A 21,326-nucleotide genomic window follows, 5' to 3' on the forward strand; every position below is an offset into this window, starting at 1 on the left:
TGGTTCGTTCTGGGTGTGCGGGTCCAGAGAGGAGGAGTGCAACCGGTCTCCCATCCCAGTACTGTCCAGGCCCGGTTCTGGTCAGCCTCTGAGTTCTGACATGATCAGGCTAGGAGGTGGAGCACTGCTGTAGATGGGAACTTGGCTCAAGGCAGGAAAATACAGTTCAGCAACTAGTGTAACGTCCTGCATAATATGGGTACCTCAAAAAAAAAAAAGAAGTGATATTCCGAAAAGTTGTGTTGCAGTTGTATAGCACTTGCAGCGAATGTTGTGCTTGTGAGTTATACTATATGGAGAATATGATGATGGCTTAATCTTATGAATGAGGTCACGCATGGAACATTTAAAATCAAAGGTCATTTGTTTTCAAGATCCTGTAGGGGATCAATCCAGCAGGTTTTCTTTGTTGTTTTTTTTTAAGAGAGTCCAATTAAGCCTCATTTGGACCAGTTTACTTTGCCGTTCTTCACAGATTAAATCTGCTGAATAATTAACGCAGCTACTTGATTTGTGCCCTTGAGGAACTGGACAGTAGACCATGGAGGGATGTTTTTCCCCACGTGGGCTTGCTCTGCTCAGGAATGGAAAGATTTCTCATATTTTAATATGTACTTGTATGTATAGAATCCCTACAGCATAGTGCCTCTGGCAGACTGTAAAAATCTGGGGAGCTATAGTTTGTAGACCTTACGCTGTGATGGCTAAGTAATATGTTAAGCCTTCTGGAGTTCTTTGTTGAGGAGATGTGTAATGACTCTTGTAGGGCAGAGCTGTTTGGATGCAGATTAAATATTTATTCTTGGAGTGGAAAACTGAAGCTTTTAGGAATCTGCATGTTGTAAGCACTGCAAACAAATGGTCATTGTTTATATTCCAAGACAGTTTGAAGACCTATTTTCTGCTTGTTTTCTTTCCTGTATACAGTCGTTTATAAAGTTCTTTTCCTTTGTCTTGGACTGGTTCATAGGAGTATGATTTATAGAAATCTTATTCATTGATATGAAACAGTTATGTGTTGGATCTCCCCTTTATATATTAATGTGCTGTTTTTTATTGGGAGGATCTGAGTTATAATGCTCTTATGCAGTAATAGTGAAATACTGGAACATTTGGTGTACCTGTAAAGTGCTTTGAGTGGAGTATCCAGAAAAAGCAATGTATAAGTATAAGCAGTTATTATTATTATTATTATTATTATTATTATTATTATTTATAAAAGTTTCTCTCCACACATCTATAAAGGATGATTTCAATTACAGTCACACTTCTCTAAGTTCTCTTCAGGGAATCAGTCCCACTTCTCTCTGTATTCTGTCCAACGAATGTTTATTTTTCATTGCCAGAATACAGTGAAGTAGCAGTGGTTTGTTTCACTGTGGTGCTGAAATCATGTATGGTTACAGTGTTACATCATTTAATATTTTATATTCATTTCAAACGCCCGGAGAGTACAAACTCCAAGCTCTCAGTGCTGGGTTGAGATCTGATTCACAGTTACTCCTGGGAATAGTTTTTATGCTCTAGCCCTCTTGTTCTTTAATAAAACTCAATCTTCATCTTTTTTTCTGTACATTAGTTAACTTATGTAGACCGTAAAACTATATTGAGTCACGAAGCGGATATTAATACTTTAAAGGACACATTGCTGTTTCAGTTCATAGCAATATATGTTGTAACAAAGATTATAGTTCATTTTAGCCTTAAAATATTTTTTCAGCTGTTTCACTGTTTCTGGGACGGATTTTGCAGAGTGGTTCCCTCTGCAAAAAGTCCCCAGGAAGTGCCTCGCATTGCGAACAAAGAGGTCCTGTACGAAATAACTTTGAGCAGCAATAATAGAAGCAGGAGAAATGAGGTAATTAAAAATGAAAAGGAAGTATTCTGGAACATGCTGTTTGGCAATGTTCGCACCTGCAGAAAATTCCCGAAAGCACCGGTTTCTCCCTTTCCAGAATCTGTGCTAGAGCAGGTGCAACTTCTGCCACGTGTAACCTTTTTTTTTTCTTCCTCGATGAAGGCACCTGTAGCCCTGTCAGTTTAAGGACGGGAATGAGATTTTAAGTCAGACAGCTCCTGGCTTTTGAAAGGGTTTTAAAAAGATGGAGGAGAGAGTCGTATTTGACTATTAGTTGTTCTTCCTTGCTTTTCAAGTTCATGTTTCGTGCCTGAAAGCCCAAAGAGCAGAATCCAGCGCAGGAACCGCTGCTGCGTGTAGAAACGGATGGTTTTTAAATTGTCCTAAAAGGACCTTTCTCCTGTAAAACCTGCTGTGGGAGGAGCCATTTCTGAGCACAGCTTAATACGCGTTATTTTTAGGCTGCTCTTTCCCAGTCGATTACTGGCCCCAAAAACCTGCTTTTAATGCCTTGTCATTTATCAGTAAACATTAGAAATTTTCTGGGCAGCTAATTCACTTTGTGTCCTTAAACCTTTATCCCTGTGGCTTGATTTTGGTATTTTTTGAATGTTTTATGAATTGCTCTCCTGCGCTGCTTCATAATACTGTTTTCCAGGATAATTTAATCCTTTGGATGGCTGTAATGAGAATCTAATTCTTGTAATCATCATTTGTAGCTTTTAGTATAATGGAGGAGTGCCACAAGCACTGTGTTTAAGTATATATTAATTAGTCTAGCATGCGACAGTGGTTGATTGTGTTTTCCTAGACACATTGCTGATCTTGGCACCCATTCATCTGGCTTTAAGCCACAGCAGCTAGCAGTCTGCTTTCTTTTCTGGTGAAGTAGCACGTTTACGCCTTTATTAATATGCAATTGCAGGATTGCGTTGGGGGGAAAATGAGTGGCCTGATCAAATTTTATACAGATGGACAGCAATGCAGTAGAGTGTCAGCCTTGGTGTTGCAGCAGGACTCCACAGTGGTTTCAGGTTGTTGAGAGAGTCCCTGACCCGGTCTTGCCTGCTCTATTCATGTGCTAAAGTGCTGTGTGTGTCTGACACGAGTTCCCTTTAGAAACAGTTACTGTGGTTTGGAGTACTGTAAGAGAAGAGTTGCTAAATCTTTTTTTTTTAAGCTTCCCACTATTACATTCCCTCTGAAGAATTGACAGGATTGGAGAAGCCATATAAATCCTAATGGACTTTGTGAAAAAAAAAATGGCATTTAAAACCAAAATGTTTGCTTTCAGGGCACCCTGCTCGGTCTGGGTTTATTGTGATAGTGACGCCCGTACTGTCAGGTGGCGCCTTTGTTGTCCGCATAATAAACTCTTTCACGTTCATGTGATAAATGTAGATTTTTTTGTTGTTGTTGCTTTGTTCGACTCCCCACTACCACCATGCCCTGGGGGGGGGGGGGGGGGTGGTGATTAGAAAGCAGGAAATGTCTCATTGTCTGTAGGGTGACTGTCGGCAGATCGGCTGGGGAGGCTGTCTGTGGAGACAATGGCGCAGTAAGCCTGCATGGAGGTCTGTGTCGATTCAGCAGGTTTACTGGATTACTCTGCACTTCCCCCGTCGGAACCGCACACAGGATGAAGCACAGTGCTTATGAGGTACTGTACCCGGCCCCTGTGTGTTTTTTTATTTTTTCCTGTTTCTCCGCGTCGGAGTTTCTTCAGGGGGCTCTTTGCGAGTCGGGCCATCGGCTGGCGTTCTGTTCCGCCCCCACGCGGTGGTGCTCTGTTGGCGCTCGACACGGACCCCCGTATCGCCGGGTGCACTGCAGCTGTGCCCGCGGGGAGAGACCAGGCCGTCTTGATAGCGTGTCCCCGGGTCTAGTGCAGCGTCCGGGTCGCTGGCGGTCGGTCCCGTGTTGTTATAGTGGAGACAGTGGAAATGTTCTGGGGCTTCCTCGCCCACAGACCCTCCTGTCTCCCCCCCCGGCCCTCTCTCCTGTTTCACAGTGGCAAAACTGGTCCAGGTCTGAGCTGCGAGAGAGGTCGGGTGAGGTCAGGGCAGGACAGAAACAACTGGAATATAGGAATATAGGAATTCTGCATCCGCAGGCGGGGAATAATTACTTAGCCTCCTCCTCCGTTAGGAAGCAGAACAGATGTAATTGTACAAGTACTTTCCTGTAAAGATGTGGGCTTTTGCATGGATAGTTATCTTTACAGCACTGGAAACGGTAATTATATGTTTAAAAGATGAGCATGACATTTTGACTGGTGTTTTTCCAAGAATGGAAAATTTTATAATGCTTTATTATAGTTGTTTTTGCCATTTTTTGGTTTTGTTGTTAGTTGCATTCTTGCTAATGTTTTAAAAGACTTTCCACAAGTCGTACATTTTGCTATTGATTTTAATCATCCATTTGCTTCTATGAAAGCAGTACATAGTTTCATTTCTCTCTTTAGTGTTGGCTTCTTGATGACAATGGTGCTTATTAAAAAATGCTATTTTATGCCTTTTCTCTTAAGGTGTAGATTCAGCTGATGAAAATGTGCTGGAGCTGAATTTAAACTGGATATTCAGGCTTTCACAATCCTCTAAATAGAGGCAGGCCCCAGTAATTCCTTCCCCTTCTTTCAGGATGTAAAGGATAACGGCCGAGACGGACCTTTCTGCTGTACAGGCAGCTGTTCTATGCGAGTTGCAGTGGATCTTAAACTCCAGAAAAGCAAGTTGCAGGTGTCTGTGTAGAGGCTTCATAGTGCAACGCTGGTGTAGACCACAGGTTTGAAATGTTTGAAACCAGGTTTTGTCCAATTTGAGGTTTGAATCTGCTGGGAATTCATTATTTATCCTCTCTTGCTTCCCACCCAAACACTCTGGACCCTTGTACCATCAGATGGTAGTCGGCTGTGTTTGCCTGACTTCAGGTGTTTTAGTTAGGCAGCGTTCTGTCAGTCCTGTCTGTAAAACATTAAAGCATGCTCTTCTTAAAACCTTTGGCTGAAAATCAGATTCTATTAGCTGGTTTTGAAATGGTCCTGGACAAAGCGCCCTCTAAATATGATCCTTGTTTTGGTTGGTTTAAAGACCAGTGTTTCCTGTCCTCGCACCCCCTTTCGCTGTCCTGCCCTTTGTGAGGCAGCTGGTGCAGACTGGTTACAAACCCTCCCTCTGAAGGTGAATGAACTTGAGTGTCTGATGGGTGTCTGGGTGAGTGATCTCTGTGAAGCACTCTGGGACTCTACCACGTCGAAATGTTGTTCATTAACTGCAGAGGCAGAAAATCATTGTGAGGCTGTTGAAAATGATCTTCCCAGCCTCCTCTGTGGTGATGGTCAGTGGTATCCCCATCCAGATGATATGAGGCTAAGTGAAGAATAACGATACGATTGCCTGTGATGAGTGTGTCTAGAGTCACAGTCTAGATGGAGGAGTGCAGGTTATTGGTATTGTGATGTCTCGTGTCAGGTTTAGATCCTGGAATTCTGCGTCTTGCACGCTTTCCATTTGCAGCTTTGTTGTAGGTCTGTATTCCCAGTTAGCAGGCTGGTCTGGGGCTTTTAGTCTCCTACCCTCACTTTCACAATGCCAGCTTGCTTGCTTGTAACGGCACCCACTACAGGTGGATCGAACAGCTCATGGTGTGGAGAAGAGCAGAGGTTTGGAAATCCGCGACTTGCTCTTTAAGAGTCTTTTTTAAATGCCTTCTCAATGGAATAGTAACCATTAAAGTGCTTCACTTAAAATGTACGCAAATAACTTGTGACTCGAATGCCAGTCTTCATCTAATAGGAACAGTTCAGTGTTGAACTGATGATGTGAACACCAAGTACAGGTCCGTCAGATAATAATAATAATAATAATAATAATAATAATTGCTTACACTTATACAGCGCTTTTCTGGACACTCCACTCAAAGCTCTTTACAGGTAATGGGGATCCCCTCCACCATCATCAGTGTGTAGCCCCCACCTGGATGATGTGACGCCAGCCATAGTGCGCCAGAACCCTCACCACACACCAGCTCTCGGTGGGGAGGAGAGCAGAGTGATGAAGCCAGTTCAGAGAGGGGGGTTATAAGGAGGCCATGATTGGTAAGGGCCAATGGGAAATTTGGCCAGGATGCCGGGGATAACACCCCTACTCTTTTCGAGAAACGCCCTGGGACTTTTAATGACCACAGAGAGTCAGGACCTCGGTTTTACGTCTCATCTGAAGGACGGCGCCTTTTTACAGTACAGTGTCCCCGTCACTATACTGGGGCATTAGGGCCCACACAGACTGCAGGGTGAGCGTCCCCTACTGGCCCCACTAACACCACTTCCAGCAGCAGCCTTAGTTTTTCCCAGGAGGTACTGGCCAGGCCCACACCTGCTGAGCTCAAGTGGGCTGCCAGTGGTGAGTTGCAGGGTGATATGGCTGCTGGCAATGAGGCACCCCTTTACCTAAAGGAGTGGCTCTTAAGGCGAGACGTCCTTTCTGGGGGGTACAAGAGGCGACGGATTTTTTTTTTTTTTTTTTTTAGAAGGTAAATCATGGAATCATGACAAGGGCTGCGGTGAAGGTTAAGAACCACTGACGTAAAGGGTTTTGACACTGTGGAAAAGCAATACAGCTATGTTGTTGGCACTGAGACACTGTTTCTTTTCCAAGAAGGCACTGGAGGAGATCCTTGGATCAGTGAGCTACTAACTTCCAAATGGGAGGATGGGACAAATGGCCTTCTCTTGTTTATCTTTCCCCGTTTTTTTTTTTTCCTTTGCCCACCTCGGCATTACTTCTGTGGCTTCATCATTGCGGGACAGGAAGGCCAACACCTCAGCCAAGTCTTTGATTCCTGAAATTGTAGGAGCCGGCTTCTGTGGTCTGCCTGTGTGAGTGGGAGCACATCGGAGTCCAGCGGGCTTGGCTTGTTTTTCCTTGCAGTAAGGTAGATACTGTTTTCTTCCCTCAAGGACGGTCTTCACGAAGAAGTCTTCATTTTATCTCTGGATCTCTTTGAGTTCCACTTATTACAGTGGCTGGAAGAACCAGGCCACAGATGAGCTATAAAAGCAGGTGTCACTGCACCACGCCACCTCCTCCCACAACGCATCTCGCTCTACAGTATTGAAATCGATACCAGCAAGGAAGAGCTGGTTCATTTCGGATTTCATTTTTCGGTTTGAACTTGTGAAAATGATGCGTCAACAGGGGGAAGCGACTGCTTTCCTTCAGGCGGGGACACGCCAATCGCTGGCGTCCAGGAACAAAGGCCAGTGGTTTGGACCTCTTCAGGAGAGCCCTCTGTGCCATCCGCGCTGACATTTAATCAGCTGTGGACTCTGGCGGCGGGCGCAGCGCAGGCTCTCTGAAAATCCCAGCGACCGGCGCATTGCTCCCCAGGAAGTCTGCCACAGTAAATAGTGTTTAAATTGGAGCCTGGGGGTGATCTCTGAGCTGGCTAAGGATAATGAAAGACACGAGCGGTAGCTTAATCCTCTGCTTCTGCAAAACCCAAGGCGCTCCACGTAGCTGTTCCATCTAAAGGAACGTGTTTTCTGTGCACCGGTAAAATGAAATGATTCTCGACTTGGTGAAACCAGGCTTTTTTTTTTACAGAAGCTGCATGAATTTACTTCTGCTTAATTAGTTAAGGAAGGGGAAAAAAAGGATCCTTTCTTTTGTACATTTTTGAGAAGTTTTCAGTCTCTGGAGGCATTTTATTTACCAGGCAGGCTACATTATTATAGACCCTTGTGGAACTATAAAGGGTTCATGTTCAGTAATCCAAGGGGTAAATCTGGCTGTGCTGTCTTCTCTTAATTCTTGCCCATGGTATTGCTAACTTTTTGGTGTTCAACGGTTGGATATGAGAGGGAAACTTGTGAAGGTAAAAAAAAAAGTTTAGCGTTACAGCCAAGAGAAATCCAACATTTATACCTAGGTTACTACACACAATATTGCTGAAGATAACTGCTTTATTCTTCTCCTTTCAATGGAAAGGGTTCTGGTTGCTTGAATTCAAGCTTTATTATCCTCAGGGGGGAAATGTGTTTTACGGCACAGTCCAATACAGCAAGGAAGACAAACATGACCCACAGGGAAGACAGCACTGCAGTGTTACAGGGGATAAAAGAGAGATTAAAACCTTGTTGTGTATAAGTAATTCATGATTTATTTTGACTTAATTCGTCTGCTCACAGTGGAGTCGATTCCAATTTTACTGAAAGACAGTGGAAGTGTTTGTTTTTTTTTAGCCTTGCCGAGCAATGCGAGTTCTCTTTAGTGTTTAGTGCGCGTAGCAAATCGGCAAACAAAGTTGGGAGACTTGGCTCTTCATCAGTTTGCTGTCTTATAATAATAAACTTTATTTTATATAGCGCCTTTAAAGGTGGCTTCTCAAAGCGCTTTACAGGATGACAACAACAATAAATAAAAAGAATACACAAGATAAAGCAATTACAATATACAATGTGGATGGTGGTACTATGAAGAGCAGAGGGGTGAAGAATGGAACCAGTTCAGTAAAGGCTCTTCTAAAGAAGAGGGTTTTGAGTCTGGATTTGAAGGAGTTTAGAGAAGGTGACTCTCTGATATCCTTGGGGAGAGAGTTCCAGAGCTTGGGGGCATAACAGGAGAAGGCCCTGTCACCCATACAATGTAGACGGGCTTGGGGGACAGTAAGGACAGTAAGGTCTTAGGTCCAGAAATAGCCCCTCCTTCGGAGCGCAGAGGACCGCCAGACTGAAGTGCGACCCTCTGCCGTGCAGTGAAAACAAGGCCAGCAAGGACAGAGGGCTGATACAGGTGTCGCTGGGGGCAGACCTTTAGGTGTCCCTCTTCCCTCTGCATGGGGAGGACGCAAGGAGAAGCAGGGATGGAGAATAATGGGAAGACATGCTGGGCTGCAGGGTTCTGTCTTGACCCGGGCGTCCGCGCGGCGAGGCCAGCCTGCACTAACCATCCCACCATTGAAAGAGCAACCGCCACTCCAGATTCTAGGAAAGCTGCGCTTCTGCGCTCGCATTGGACGGGTTAAAATTAATCTTGATGCACCAGATGAGGTTTCTGATGGAGTGATATGTTGCCATGGAGTGCTCATGGCTGTGGAAAAAGGGGTCTCCAGATCTGATTTCCAGATCTGATAGAACTTGTCTTGTTTTTGGAAGCGGTGGGTAGCTGCAGCTGGGAGCTCGATAGTCCTCCCCCCCCCCCCCCCCCCCCGTGCCTGTTTTTCTCCCCGCCTGTGTGTGTGTGTGCATGCACATTATTGGCTCAGAAAATGAGATATTCACTGGAGCCCCCCGGATTGGCTGCTGTGCGAGGAGCAGGATGTTGGCGGACGTGTGATTACAGCCCCGCTTACAGTCAACAGAAGGACAGGCACGGACTGCGCGCTGGGGACGCGCTGTGGAAATCAGACACCCCTCGCGCGCCTACCACACCGGCACACAAGCACCAACCTGGCCGCGGCGCAGCGCTCGCCGTTATGGAGAGGGGCTGTGAAGGAGAGCACGCGTTACGGGTACAGATGTGCATCGCTTTCTCGCTCTGTCCTTCCAGGCAGGCAGCAGCCCTGTCTCTCTCGGCAAACAATTGCTCTGGTCGCGCCGGGTGGCTGTGTGGAGGAGAGCAGGGGGATGGGGGGAAGAGAGAGGGAAGGAGGAGGAAGCAGCAGCAGCAGCAGCAGCAGCAGCACAGCGCCCGTTAGGCAGCCCCTGGGAGCAGGGATAAAACAGCTGTCTTGCTCAGCCGGCAGAGCTGAAGCTCGGAGATGTTGTGGGGTGGAAGATGGGACACATTTCGGATGTGCCTCAGTGAAAGTGCCTGCTTTTCTTCTCCAGGTCGCTGTTTGCTCGTGTGCCAGAGCTTGGTGTTAAGTGATGCAGAACTGGAGATTAGATTTTGTGGTTTTCCTTTCACCTGAGCTGTGACGATTCAGTTCGCTGGTAATTACTAGGGGAGACGATGCGGCACCTTTTCTTTTTCCACAGGAAGTGGTCTGTGTGTGTTTTTTTTTTTCCCTGGGAATCAAAACAAATGAGAAGCACCTCCTGCAGGTGAGAGATACTGGTTTGTGCAGATTTTATTTTCTTATTTGCAACAGTGCTCCTGCTGAATGGTGAGGTTTTCTGTGGTGCCTTGTTTTCATATTACATGTTGATTGCACTAGAGATTTTTTTTCCCCACACTTGGCAAGGCCAGAATTTGGGATATTGATGTTGACTATTGCTTAGGGGGGAAGGATTCCCTTGTCCCTGTCATCATTAACTGTGGGCTAGTTAAAATGAGTGCTGTAGTGCTTTCCTTCAGAATAAGCAGATTTTCTTTTATTTCTAGTCTCAAAACAGTGTTCCAGCTTTAGGTAAATTGACTTTGACTGATAGGAAGTACACAAGAATATAGGGTTTATCCACGTTTCTTAATGATAATGATTCTGTGGTGTGATCCTCGATAGCCATTCAAATTGCTGTTGGGTTCATAGTTTTTTTTAGGCTTAACTGTGCAACACACCTCCCATGTTGCCAGCAACCATGTAATCTTATTATATTACCTCCATCTTGCAGATAAACATAAGAAGGTCATCGTCTGTAACCTAGAAAACTGGCGGGACTCATAATGAAATGCACCTTGTCACGATTCCGAAGTCACAGAAATGTCATGCTAGTTTTGCCTGCAGCGTTGTTTACCCATGTGCCAGGGTTTGAGTTCAGTGTATATATGTGCAATCAGTTCTTTCATGATGCACAACTGTTTTGATCTGCAGACTTACATTTATCGATTGCTATGTTTGAGAGAGACTTAGAAAAAACTAAGGCTTGATAAACTCAGATGAAATGAATTCTGTGCATCTTTTAGTGATTTTTGGAACAGGTTAAAGAAATATTAAACTGCAGCAGAATCGCGGTTTGAAATGTGGAGCCCTTTTGAACTAGCGGGTTACTCTCTAATCAGGAGACGAGAAGGTACAGTTAATGAGTCCACATTGACGTCACTGTCCTCCTTTAAGAGGACCTTTTGATCTTTATGCGTTTGGCCACCCATTCCAAAATCTGACTTGAGCGTAATTAAATCGGGAAGCTTTCTATACAGTTTCTGATGTCTTGAGAAGTTAATTCTTCAGTCACTGGAGGTAGTGCTGATACCTAGAACCGTTATTTTTTCCCCCCTACTGTTCATTTTAAACAAAATAAAATGTAAAATGCTGCAAGAGGTTTCAGATCCAGGGTGTGTCCTTCCCTGTGCTCGGCCGTAGCTGATAACGCAGTCAGGGAAGGGTTAGGTCTCGTATCAGAAATGTGATTTAAGTAAAGGTCTTTTTAAACGAAAAAAAATCCTATCTTCATTTTACTTTTGAACTTGGCCTTCCATATGGATCTTCTGTTTTTTCATGTGTTTTCATTCCTTTTTACTCTTTACTGTCCTGAGTTATCGGAGTTGTTCTATAGCAGACGGGCATCCAGGAGCATCAAGAGGCTGGAGTGGCATTTTGAAATGAAACAAAAATGACCTGGAAAACCAAGTTCAACACGATCCACTAGAGACACTAGAGTTGCTGGCTAGATTAAAGTGATTTTAAGTAATGGTCCTTGCCTTGAATTATAATGCAGTTTGTTCTAAAATCTAATCTACTTTTCTTCCTTAATGTTTGTGTCTCCTATGCTTTTCTTCTAAGGCTTTTGTTGATCTTTGAGAACTCGGTTTTGTTTTGTGTTTTCAGATCTACAGTAGGAAAGTTGGATGTTTTGGATTTTTTTTTTGTGGATCTTGTGTGCTGAGAGCAAAGAAACACACTTTCGGTTCAGGCCATTATAATACAATAAATTCCTGTGTCAAAGCTGCATTCAACCAAAGACTGTGGAGTCTTGTGTCCTGTTAGAAAACTGACTGTTGTGGCCTGTTGTGTATATTGCCTGTTGTGTATTCCTGGCCAATAACAGGCCATGTGAAAAATAGGGTCGAGACTTACAGGACCCAGCGAAATTCTCCTGTTCCAGGGTACGGATTTGAAACTTCTGTTAGTCCCTCTCACAGCTGATTTTGTGTTTGAAGTTGCGGAGGAGCTGTCACAGTCTTCGCAAGGTGCTCTCTACTAGTGAAGAAACCTGTGAGCTGCGGTCATCCAGCAGGGAAGAAGGCCCGTCCTGTTATCCGGTTACATAGCAAGGACACGAGCCAGCAGCCTGGTCCCAGAAGAGCTGCTTTGTTTACGGGGAACTGCTTGACATTCGTGTTCACCGGGAGAAGAAAAAAAAAGCATTTCTCTTTTTCTCCCTTCCGTTTCACTGGAGGGCCACAAATTCGGAAAACCACCGGCACTGACCCTTTGTTGTCATTTTACACAAAAACATTCCTCCCATTCCCCGGGAGTATTCTTTCCAGTTCAGAGAACTCCCATGTGTAACAGGAAATAGTGAATCATAAACATTTCCATTTTTAAACATACGATTTTAAAGAAACCTTTTTCTCTATGCATCCCGAGGGGTGTCTTGGCTCCAGGTTTATTTATAGCGATGTACTTGTGCAGCTGAAGTAAGGGTGGGACATGACTGATCCGTATATGATACTAATGCAGGGCGGCTGAGCTTTCTTCTCCGTGTTCTCTTCAGGCGTTGGATTTCAAAAACCTCAGTTCTGATTCTCATCTATTTGACTTTCCCTGTCTAAAGAAAACGTTTTTTTCCCACGGGAAGAAAAAAGCCTGTTGTGGTTGGTTTGCCGTAATGAAACGAAGGGGGTCGCTTTTCTGCAGCTTCTGGCTGCCCCTCGGCCGTTTCCCCTGAAATAAAGCTCTAGTTCCTTGTGGGGTTTTACTTGGCATTAGAAATCTGCAGAACTCTTTTCGGTAAAAAAGTCAAGTGATTTCCTTCTGCAGGAACCCCGATAGTCACTTAATAGCCTGCAGCCCTTTTATATATTCTATATCCATTCTGCGTACTCTTACGCAGGTGTGTGTAGACTGTACAAAAGAGCTCTCTGCAAGTGCTGAGCATATTCTTGAACAGCCTCCCAAGACTCTTGATGGTCAGCTGCTGCTTCAAGAGAGGGGATCTGTTTATAAGCAGGATTTATAGACCCTCACTACCGTCGTGCACTTCTTAGAAACAACGTTGAGACGCGCTTTCCGAAGTTGGTGGAAGAATCGTTCAGTGACTGAATCGGCTCTTCTCTGGCTAAGTTAATTTACCAGCAGGAAGGTGAAATGTGGACTGTATCGCAGCACATTAAATTGCTTTGGGTGGTCTCTTAATGTAACCTACTGTGGCTTGATTTGTTTAAATGTATACATTTCTTTCATCGCATACACCTTAACAATCAATTGTATGCACTTAGCAACGGTTTATGCTGTATTAAGTATTCATGTATTGGGATATTAAGTACATCCTGCACAGGGCTGCCCAGACAATGAAATCCGCGTGCAGGACCTGGCACAGCTAGACTGGTAAATGTTATGTTACTGGAGCTGTTTTTAGATCGTGGGCCATGTTAATCTAATTTGTCTCCTGTTTTGGAAGTTGAGTGTCTGCACTACCAAATTAAGCAGTCTGATGGCTCTGCCACTGCTTGCGTTTGAGAAATATAGTTTTTTGGGCATTTGGAGTGTTTATGGAGACATGGCTTATAGCTGAAAAGCTTTCGCTTTAAACTGTATAGTAAAGAAGCATTCACTTCTTTGTGAGTAGAATCAAATTTTCCTTTTGTTCTGTTCATAGCTGACCAGATTGTTTAATTACAGTTTATAACTTTTAATGGGATTTAGACTGCGTGAACTGTGAAGCTTTACAGAAGTTCACTGATTCGTGTTCAAAATGTTGTGGTGAAATATCCACGAGAGTCTGGCAACCACCCCTTCAAACCAATCTCTTTGGAAAGGCAAGAGTTATGCTAATGAGTGTTTATCATTTCCGAAAAGTATAGCCTGCTACAATGGGACCTACCCCACACTGCCAGCTTGGTTTAGCCGTGAGTAAGCCTGATATCAGTGCCTCTCAATTTCAGCTCTCTGTGGAGGCAGAGCTCGCCTCGCTGTTGTAAGGGTTTTGCTTCTCCAGCAATGAAATATACAGACCCTCCAAAGAGCTCACACACTGATCCCTTCCGATTTACTCTTTTGACCATCCAGCGTATCTCACAGAGGATTACAGCCCGGACCAACTACATATTGGTGTGGAAGTAATTCTGCCAGGATAATAACCGTCACGGTAGACAGAACGTTTTCCGGGCAGAAGGCTGGTTGAATAAGAACTTTTTGCAGACTGCAGAAATGTGCCCAGAGAAAAGCGCTCATGCTGGTGACGTCTGTGCTCTAGGAAGGGTGGGGCCCAGCTCCTCTGCCTGTTGTGCTGGGATGCTGCTGCAGGTGCGCTGGGCGTAGGGAACATGGAGGTGTGATGAATGGAGTCGTCCAGTAATGGAGTGCGCTTGTGGGCAAGGAAAGATGAGGAGACCCTTGTATGGGAATAATAGTCTAGGAGAAGGAATGTTTTACAAGAGAGGTTATTGCAGGATCGGTTAAATATCAAAGATCACATTCGTGAAACATTTTCGTTTACCTTTCCTTTACAAGCCAGTTGCGTTTCTAAAGTCAGAAATGTGGGGAAAAGAAATAGTAGTTGTAACATAAGAGAAGCACCAGGGAAGATCTGAATGCAGTGCTTTCCTACTTGTATTTTTAGTAGGAGGACAAAAGGTCAAATGATGTTGTAACATCTGACTTTTTCATTCAGTTTAATTTTTATTTTATTTATTTTTTGTCCAGAGCTGTACACGAGTTGTTCCAGAGGGCTTTCACGGGTATTCATGCAGGCTGTACAGGCAGGGCTCTAAGATACAATCAGTCAACATCATTAGTGGACGGAAGTGGATGGGGGAGTAAGTAACCTTTAAGTAGTGCTGTCAATCCTCATGACTTCCCCTGAAAGGAGGAATTCACTTGCCTTTCACATGATTGCAGTGGTGTTCAGTGGCACAGGTTTGTGTTCGTGTTTCCAATCAAGTGCCTGAAGCCCAGCTTCGGGGGTATCCTGGCCATGTGCCTTTTGCCCGAACAAGTTGTTCTGTGTAGCCTGCCGGAGCTTCACAAACCATCCAGACATTTACACTTTTCTGTTTTGTTTGTCACTGGAGAAAATTCTATTCATATCAACTGTAAAAAAAAAAAAAAACAAAAAAAAAAAACAACAACCACCTGATAACGCAGCTGCAGCGCCCTCCAGAATGTGAATGTTGAATATTTGGCAAATTAAAATATTTTGGAGAGCTTGATAAATCTGGTGTTCAATAGTTCCAGGGTTTATATCAACCCCCAAAGCCTTCGTTGCAGAATACAATGACAGCAGTCCGGAATCATGGTTACGTTTTCCTCCCACCAGAAGCACGGTACCTATAGAGCTTGATCTGGTGTTGTATGTTTTCTGTAGAAGGTGGGAAGAAAGTATCCCAGGATCTGCTGGCTTTATTTTTTAAAGCTAAGGAGACTAATGCTGGAATTTCCCCCCATCGCTTTCTCTTATGCAGTTAGCTGTGGCTGCTCGATTCATTTTTTTTTTTTTTTAGCTCCTGATATAGCCTGACCTTGAGCTGTAAAAAAACTGGTGCTGTTGTGTCCCTGCCTGTTACATTGTCAAGAGTCTCCGCTGGAGTTACTTTGATGCAAGACCTCTCTTCAGATAATGGATTTTAAGCGGAACCTTCCACTGAAAGTCAGGAGGCGACTCTCGGTACGGTTTTCTGATTCAGTGCGTTTGCCTGTGAGCTCCGGGGATGTTGTTGACATTCCATGCATGAACAAATGCCCGCGTTAAAACTGTCAGTGTCTAATCATTTTAACGTTGAATCAGGATGTATGGTTATATAGTTATTAAATATTGCATTAGATATTTTGGTAACTCACCCTGAGAACTCTTCTGCTTGTAATCTTGTGTTCTGACAATGTTCGCGACAGAGAATTCTCTCTTGCAGCAGGTGGTTGTCTTATAGAAAGTGTGGTATTTACAGAGTCTGGTGTAAGACGTCGTAATGAAAACTGAAACCTTGAGTTCAGCTATGGATTAATTCTTTGTTTTGCTTGGCTTGTGGCTGACTTGTCTAGAGAGTTTTTCTGAAAACATGACGGAGGAGGTTTTTGTTTCAAACAAATGGGTAGTGATGTGGGGTAGTCTGTGTGTCCTTCATTGTCCACTTGCCTAGATTCTGAAAATGTGCTTAAAGATTCTTTTTCTTCTCTGTCTGCCGAACTAAACACTTGCACAATCATTCTCTTGATCGCTAGTAAACCTGCTTCTGTTAGGTGCACTAATACAGTGCAGAGTCCAAGTTATTGGACAGTGACCTCAGTGCGGCCATTAGTGTGTGTGTGTGTGTGTGTGTGTGTGTGCTCTAGCCCATACAAACTGACAGGGGGACACAGCACATGATGTCTTCTGTTTGTGGAAACTCTATAATGAACAGACTGATAATACCTTCATTCGAGCAGGCAGTGTGAAATGTGTTTGCAAGTACAATAGATGCATGTTACGTGTCTAGTTCTACACAATTCATATAAATAACCTTTTTGCGGTAGATGTGCAATACATGTTACAATTTGTGTAACTGAAAATGGGCGAAGTACTCAGCAGGAAGGATTTAATTAAATGGGACTTTAAAATAGTCCCGCTTAATTTCTAAAGTGTACAACTGCTACTGTAGTTATACTCGGTGTGTAGGGTGGTCTAGTTTCTTTGTTGGTTTAGATTTAGAGTTGAATCTGTTCAGTGCAGTACATCTCAAAAGGCCATGGCTTACTGGCTGTTCAACAGCTCTGTTGTTGTGCAAGAGCAGAGTTTGCAGATTGCCCTGCAATAGTTTTTTGATGTTCTTGTCATTATAACAATTATTATTACATATTGTGCAGCTTCAGTCAGTCTCCCCTTGATTCAGGATACAGCTCCATAGTGCTTTTGAAATTACTTTTCTTTTGTCAGGTTTGTCCGACTCCTAAACTCCCGATCGCTCTATTCTCTGACCTGTCAAGTTATCCTTCAGCTAGAGTGATGGCATTTCTGCTGCTGATCCTTTTTCATTAAAAAAATACATCTCGCTGGTAAAATGATGCATCTTTCCAGAGAGGATCTGGCTCTTTTTCATTCCCGTCTTGTTTAAGATTTTAATTTCTAAAAAAAAAAATGTTTTGAGGACTTAAAAGGTTTTATGTCAAAGGCAGAAAACATTTGCTCGGAAATAAGCAGGATTTTCCCTGAGAGATTTGTTGCGATTATGCCTTGCTGCTATTACATGCGTTTCTTTTGATATGATTCAAAGCTTTCATCACCTGAATTATAAGGATAATCTTATGCTTGGCACTTGTCCTTGATGTATCTAAAGTGGCTTTACTCCTCACTGCTGACGAACAGCACTGATTCACTCACTGCTGTCTACAGGCTAGCAAGCCCCCGGCTGAGGCAGAAAGCTTTGGTGCACACTTTACAAGACTGCAGAGTGCTTTTCACAGCGCAGGTTATTTCTGTGCACATGAAAGATAATTGGAACTGTCCTGTAGCATCTGTCTAGAAGTGCTTTTGCCTTTTACCTAACCGTTCTCGTGGCATTGTCTGGAGTGTGTGAGGGGGGTGTCGAGCGCTGGCAGTATCATCAGCCCATGCAAAGCGCCCCCCCCCACGTGATTAACCGAGGAACAGTTTAACACCTCCCGAAACCTTGCCCGTACATGGGAAGGAGCCCCTGATGGCTTTGTGTTTATTCTGGGAAAGTTCCTCACTGACCGACCTGCATCTGCATCAGACGAGTGTGACGGCAGTGAGGTGGGTTACAAGGGCACTGCGGCCTGTAATCTTATCTCCGAGCACACGCTGCCTCCACATGACTGCAGGCAGAGGGAATGCCGCCTCTGCAGACAGTAGTGTCTGTGTTGGCACACAGCACTGCTTTCGCTTTTTCCAGCAGACTGCCCATAGGCCGCTATACCCAGGCCAGGCAAATTCTCGCTCCTCTGGTAAACTAAAGTGTTTGGCGATGGGGGAAACGCGCAGTTCTTCATAGTTCTTAACACCACTTATTTTTACATGTACATTGTCCAAGTCTCCGAAGGATTCCGTAAATGCTCGCTTAGAACAGTTCAGTTTCTCATGTTTAGAACAATCTGCAGAGCATTAGATCTGGATGTCTTGTCCAGAGCGTTTGGTTAAAAATGCATTAAATGACTTTTAATCGGAAAAGAAAATGCTTGTTTCAGTTTGCTTCTCCCGTGGTTGGCGTGATTCCTTATGCGTATATAGCTGTACGAGGTACAAGGGGTGGGTTATGCGTTGAGAATCATTGATCACGAATGTCAGATTCACTTCGATCCCTAGAAGGAGGTTTGCCCTGTAACTTGACCTTTTTCCTGGCCGGACGCAAGGCCACCGGGCGCTGCTGTGGGACCGCACTGGCAACGAAAGGGTCCTCGGCCAGCCCAGCTTGAGAGCTGGACTAGGACCGATCCAGAAGCAGCTCGTGTTCCCGGGGGGGTATTTTTAAATCCGCCCTGGGACGTGATCCGAACTGTGGAGGAGCAGGGGAAGCACCCGAAATAGTCTGCCCAAGCTCTCCTGCGTTACATCACCGGCACTTAAAATAACCATTAAAGTTGGTGGGAGTTGGTTTTCCCTGTCTACTGTATCTGTGGGAACAGCGCCTTATTATCACTGTTATTATAGGTATTGGCGTGCCAAGAAAAGCAGATAATTTCAGAAACTGAAACTCAGGTATATGGTGGTTTAAGAAATTAGACGTTTGGCGCTCAGAAGGTCAGACAGTTCAGGTTGTAGCCTTGCTGTATCTTGAAATCCGCATCTATTTTCAGCCTCCAGCCAGGCAGTTATGAATGATGACAAGAAAATAAGGTATTGCTCCCCCCCTACACGCACAAAGCTGCGTCGGTTTGAGAAACTAACCCATCTCCTTGCCATTTTCTACTCGGCTGTCTTTGTCGTGTATGGGTCAGTTTCTCGCTGGCCTGAATATTTGTTTCCGTGTCTTTAGTAGGGTCCTGTGTCCTCTTTCCACACACTACTTTCATACCACGTGAGAGGTCTCCCTAAACCCACTGCATCGGGCTAGAGAGCCTGAGATCATGAACCCCCTGGTCTGGGGGACCCTGTGCCCTATTTGCTATATTTATTAGATGCCGGTTTATTTAATTAGTGGGTAACTGTGAAACTGGGACTGAGGCCAGACCGGCCCTGGTGTAAAAAAAATCTTCCTACTACACTTACTAGTAAGACACACTTGAGCATTTGAAGATGAGCCCCATGACTGTGCAAAAGGTACGCTTCAAGCCCAGGAAGCATGAGTTCAGCACTATCAACCGCAAAATGGGTGAATTGCAACAGTACGTGCAGAGATTTCCTGCCTTGACGTGGTCTGTACCTGATTGCCCTTGAAATTTAACCGTAAAGTACGGGGGATCTGCGCCCTGCTTCTTCCTTCTCATCTTAACCACAGGGCAGCGCAAACTGTGCTTTCTCCTTTTTAACCAGAACAGGTTGAAACTCTAGTCACTGTGGCAACAAGAACCTTTTTCTTGGGTCCTACCGTAACCCTAAACTAGCCTGACTTCGTCACCAGGCGATTCAACACTCCTCTGTGTTCTGAACCTTTTCCTAGAGAGAAATGGTCAGGACCAGCCACTGCAGGTCCTTCTCTCTCTCTCGCTCTCTGCAGGCGAATGCCTGCTCCTCTTCTGTCTCGGCGTGATCCCGGTGCTGGTCCGAGCTGTGGGAGTTACTGACAGGCATTCTTCGGTTCACTCGGAGGTCAGCCATCATGACACCGAGCATTTCTGTGGGAAATTTGCGACGGTCATGAGGTCTTAGTTAAACGCTGCCATTAGTAGAAAGCAAGCTATATAGTTAGCTTTGTATCGTGTTCTCGATCAAATGGAGCTCTAATTTTATCTTGCTGATCCACTCCAGATTGTTTAAACTTTGTGTAAAATTCTTGCTGTTTAGCCGATTCATGTAATGTATTCTGGGTACTCGACGGCTTTAATTCCGTGTTACGGTTCAGATGAGGTTGTTCTGTCATTAATGGCTGGAGCATGTAGGTTATTCTGCTGGAACAAACAACAGAGAAAAGCAGTGCTGTTTGGGCCAAAGTCTGACTGATGTCAGGCTGATCTCTCCCTCTGCACGGGATGGTTGTGAGTGAGCAATGGAGCGTTCTGAATGACACTACAGAACCATGGGAGGAACAGTAGAAAAACTTCCACCCTGGTTTTGGGGATGTGGAACAAGATCCCCAGCTAAGTGGTTGAAGCTGATACCCTAGTTTCTTTCGAGAAACGGGATAAAATAATTGGATCGAGGACTACATTTTATCTGAAGTGAAAGTGTCCAAAACATCTTCCATCAGAAAGTAAAAATGATATTAAAAAGTAGTCTCCACACCATGGAAACAGCTAGAGAGTTTTACGCTGCTGCTGATAGAGAAAATTCAGTTTATGAAAAAGTTTATGAAAATTGTGTGCGACTGTATTGCTTACTTACATTTAATGTTATTATAGTTTGTGGTTGAAAAAAGAGGCTTAATTCAAACTGCCAAGAAAAAGGTTTCATTTGTTTCCGAGTCAAACCTTAAGCTTAAGAAATGTTTTTATACGAGTGGCCATTACAGCCGGCGTGACAGACTGCAGGGTTTGATGGGCGCAGTAACGGTAGATGTATCTCTCCAGGGCTGGGAGAAAAGCTGTGAGGTTACAAGCCGAGGCCAGGCTGGAGCGGATCTCTCCAGCACCACTGAGCGGAGGATTAGAGAGAGTGCCGGGGAGCTGGAGCTGACTGTGCTGCTGCCTGCCCACTCTCACTTATGCAGTTGAGATGTTTCCTCTTCCTATGACACTGCACGTCAACCACAAGGCCACTAACGGCAGGATCCATGTAGGAGACATTTTCCTCCCAGCACCCAGAATAGGAAAATTTGTTTTTCGGGGATGAGCACGTCTGTCTCCTACTCTCCTACTGTGAGCATTTCAGAAAAGAATATCCTTAAAATGTTGTCCATTAAAGGTTTGACAAAGTTTGGCGAATCTGAGTTTCTTTCTTGAATCGCAGCCTCAACACGTACTCCTCTGCGTGCGGCCAGTTCTCTGCCTGCAAAGAGGTTCTGTTGTTTGCTGGCTTGGTTGCAGAGAAACTTTGCAAACGGGGGGATGACTGTAATTGGCACTTTAGCCAAATTTTCATTCCATCTACTTTTTGGCAGATGAAATTGGCCTATAGCGTTAGTCTTGGTGCACAGTTGGCACAGTTCAGACGCATTGTTTTTTTGTGCTATTCTGTTTGCAACTGAAATCCCCATAGCCATCACGAGAACAAGATCGAGGTATCAGGCGATTTGAAAAATTAATGTTTACATTGAAAGACGGTGAAATATTGCCAGAGGTTAGAGGTTAAGAGAATATTTTCCCAGATTTCGTAACTCTGCATTATCTTTTAAGTAGACCCATT

General features: G+C 44.4%; 1 protein-coding gene across 6 annotated transcripts in view; it reads left to right on the top strand.

The window, feature by feature from the left end:
• LOC148822556 (sodium bicarbonate cotransporter 3-like) overlaps window positions 1-21,326 on the top strand; it is a 71,238-nt gene that overhangs the window by 10,682 nt on the left and 39,230 nt on the right. The window contains exon 1 of one of the 6 annotated variants that reach the window (XM_088928622.1): window positions 9,219-9,367. The exons of 4 other annotated variants lie outside the window; for them this stretch is intronic. In XM_088928622.1, the coding sequence (XP_088784748.1) occupies window positions 9,332-9,367 (36 nt within the window). In that variant the 5' untranslated portion in view covers window positions 9,219-9,331. Of the gene's footprint in view, window positions 1-9,218; window positions 9,368-15,470; window positions 15,564-21,326 lie in introns of those variants that run through there. One more of the 6 variants, XM_088928621.1, reaches the window with a different exon arrangement.

This window comes from Atractosteus spatula, chromosome 12 (assembly GCF_055471065.1).
Source record: "Atractosteus spatula isolate fAtrSpa1 chromosome 12, fAtrSpa1.hap1, whole genome shotgun sequence".
NCBI lineage: Eukaryota > Metazoa > Chordata > Actinopteri > Semionotiformes > Lepisosteidae > Atractosteus > Atractosteus spatula.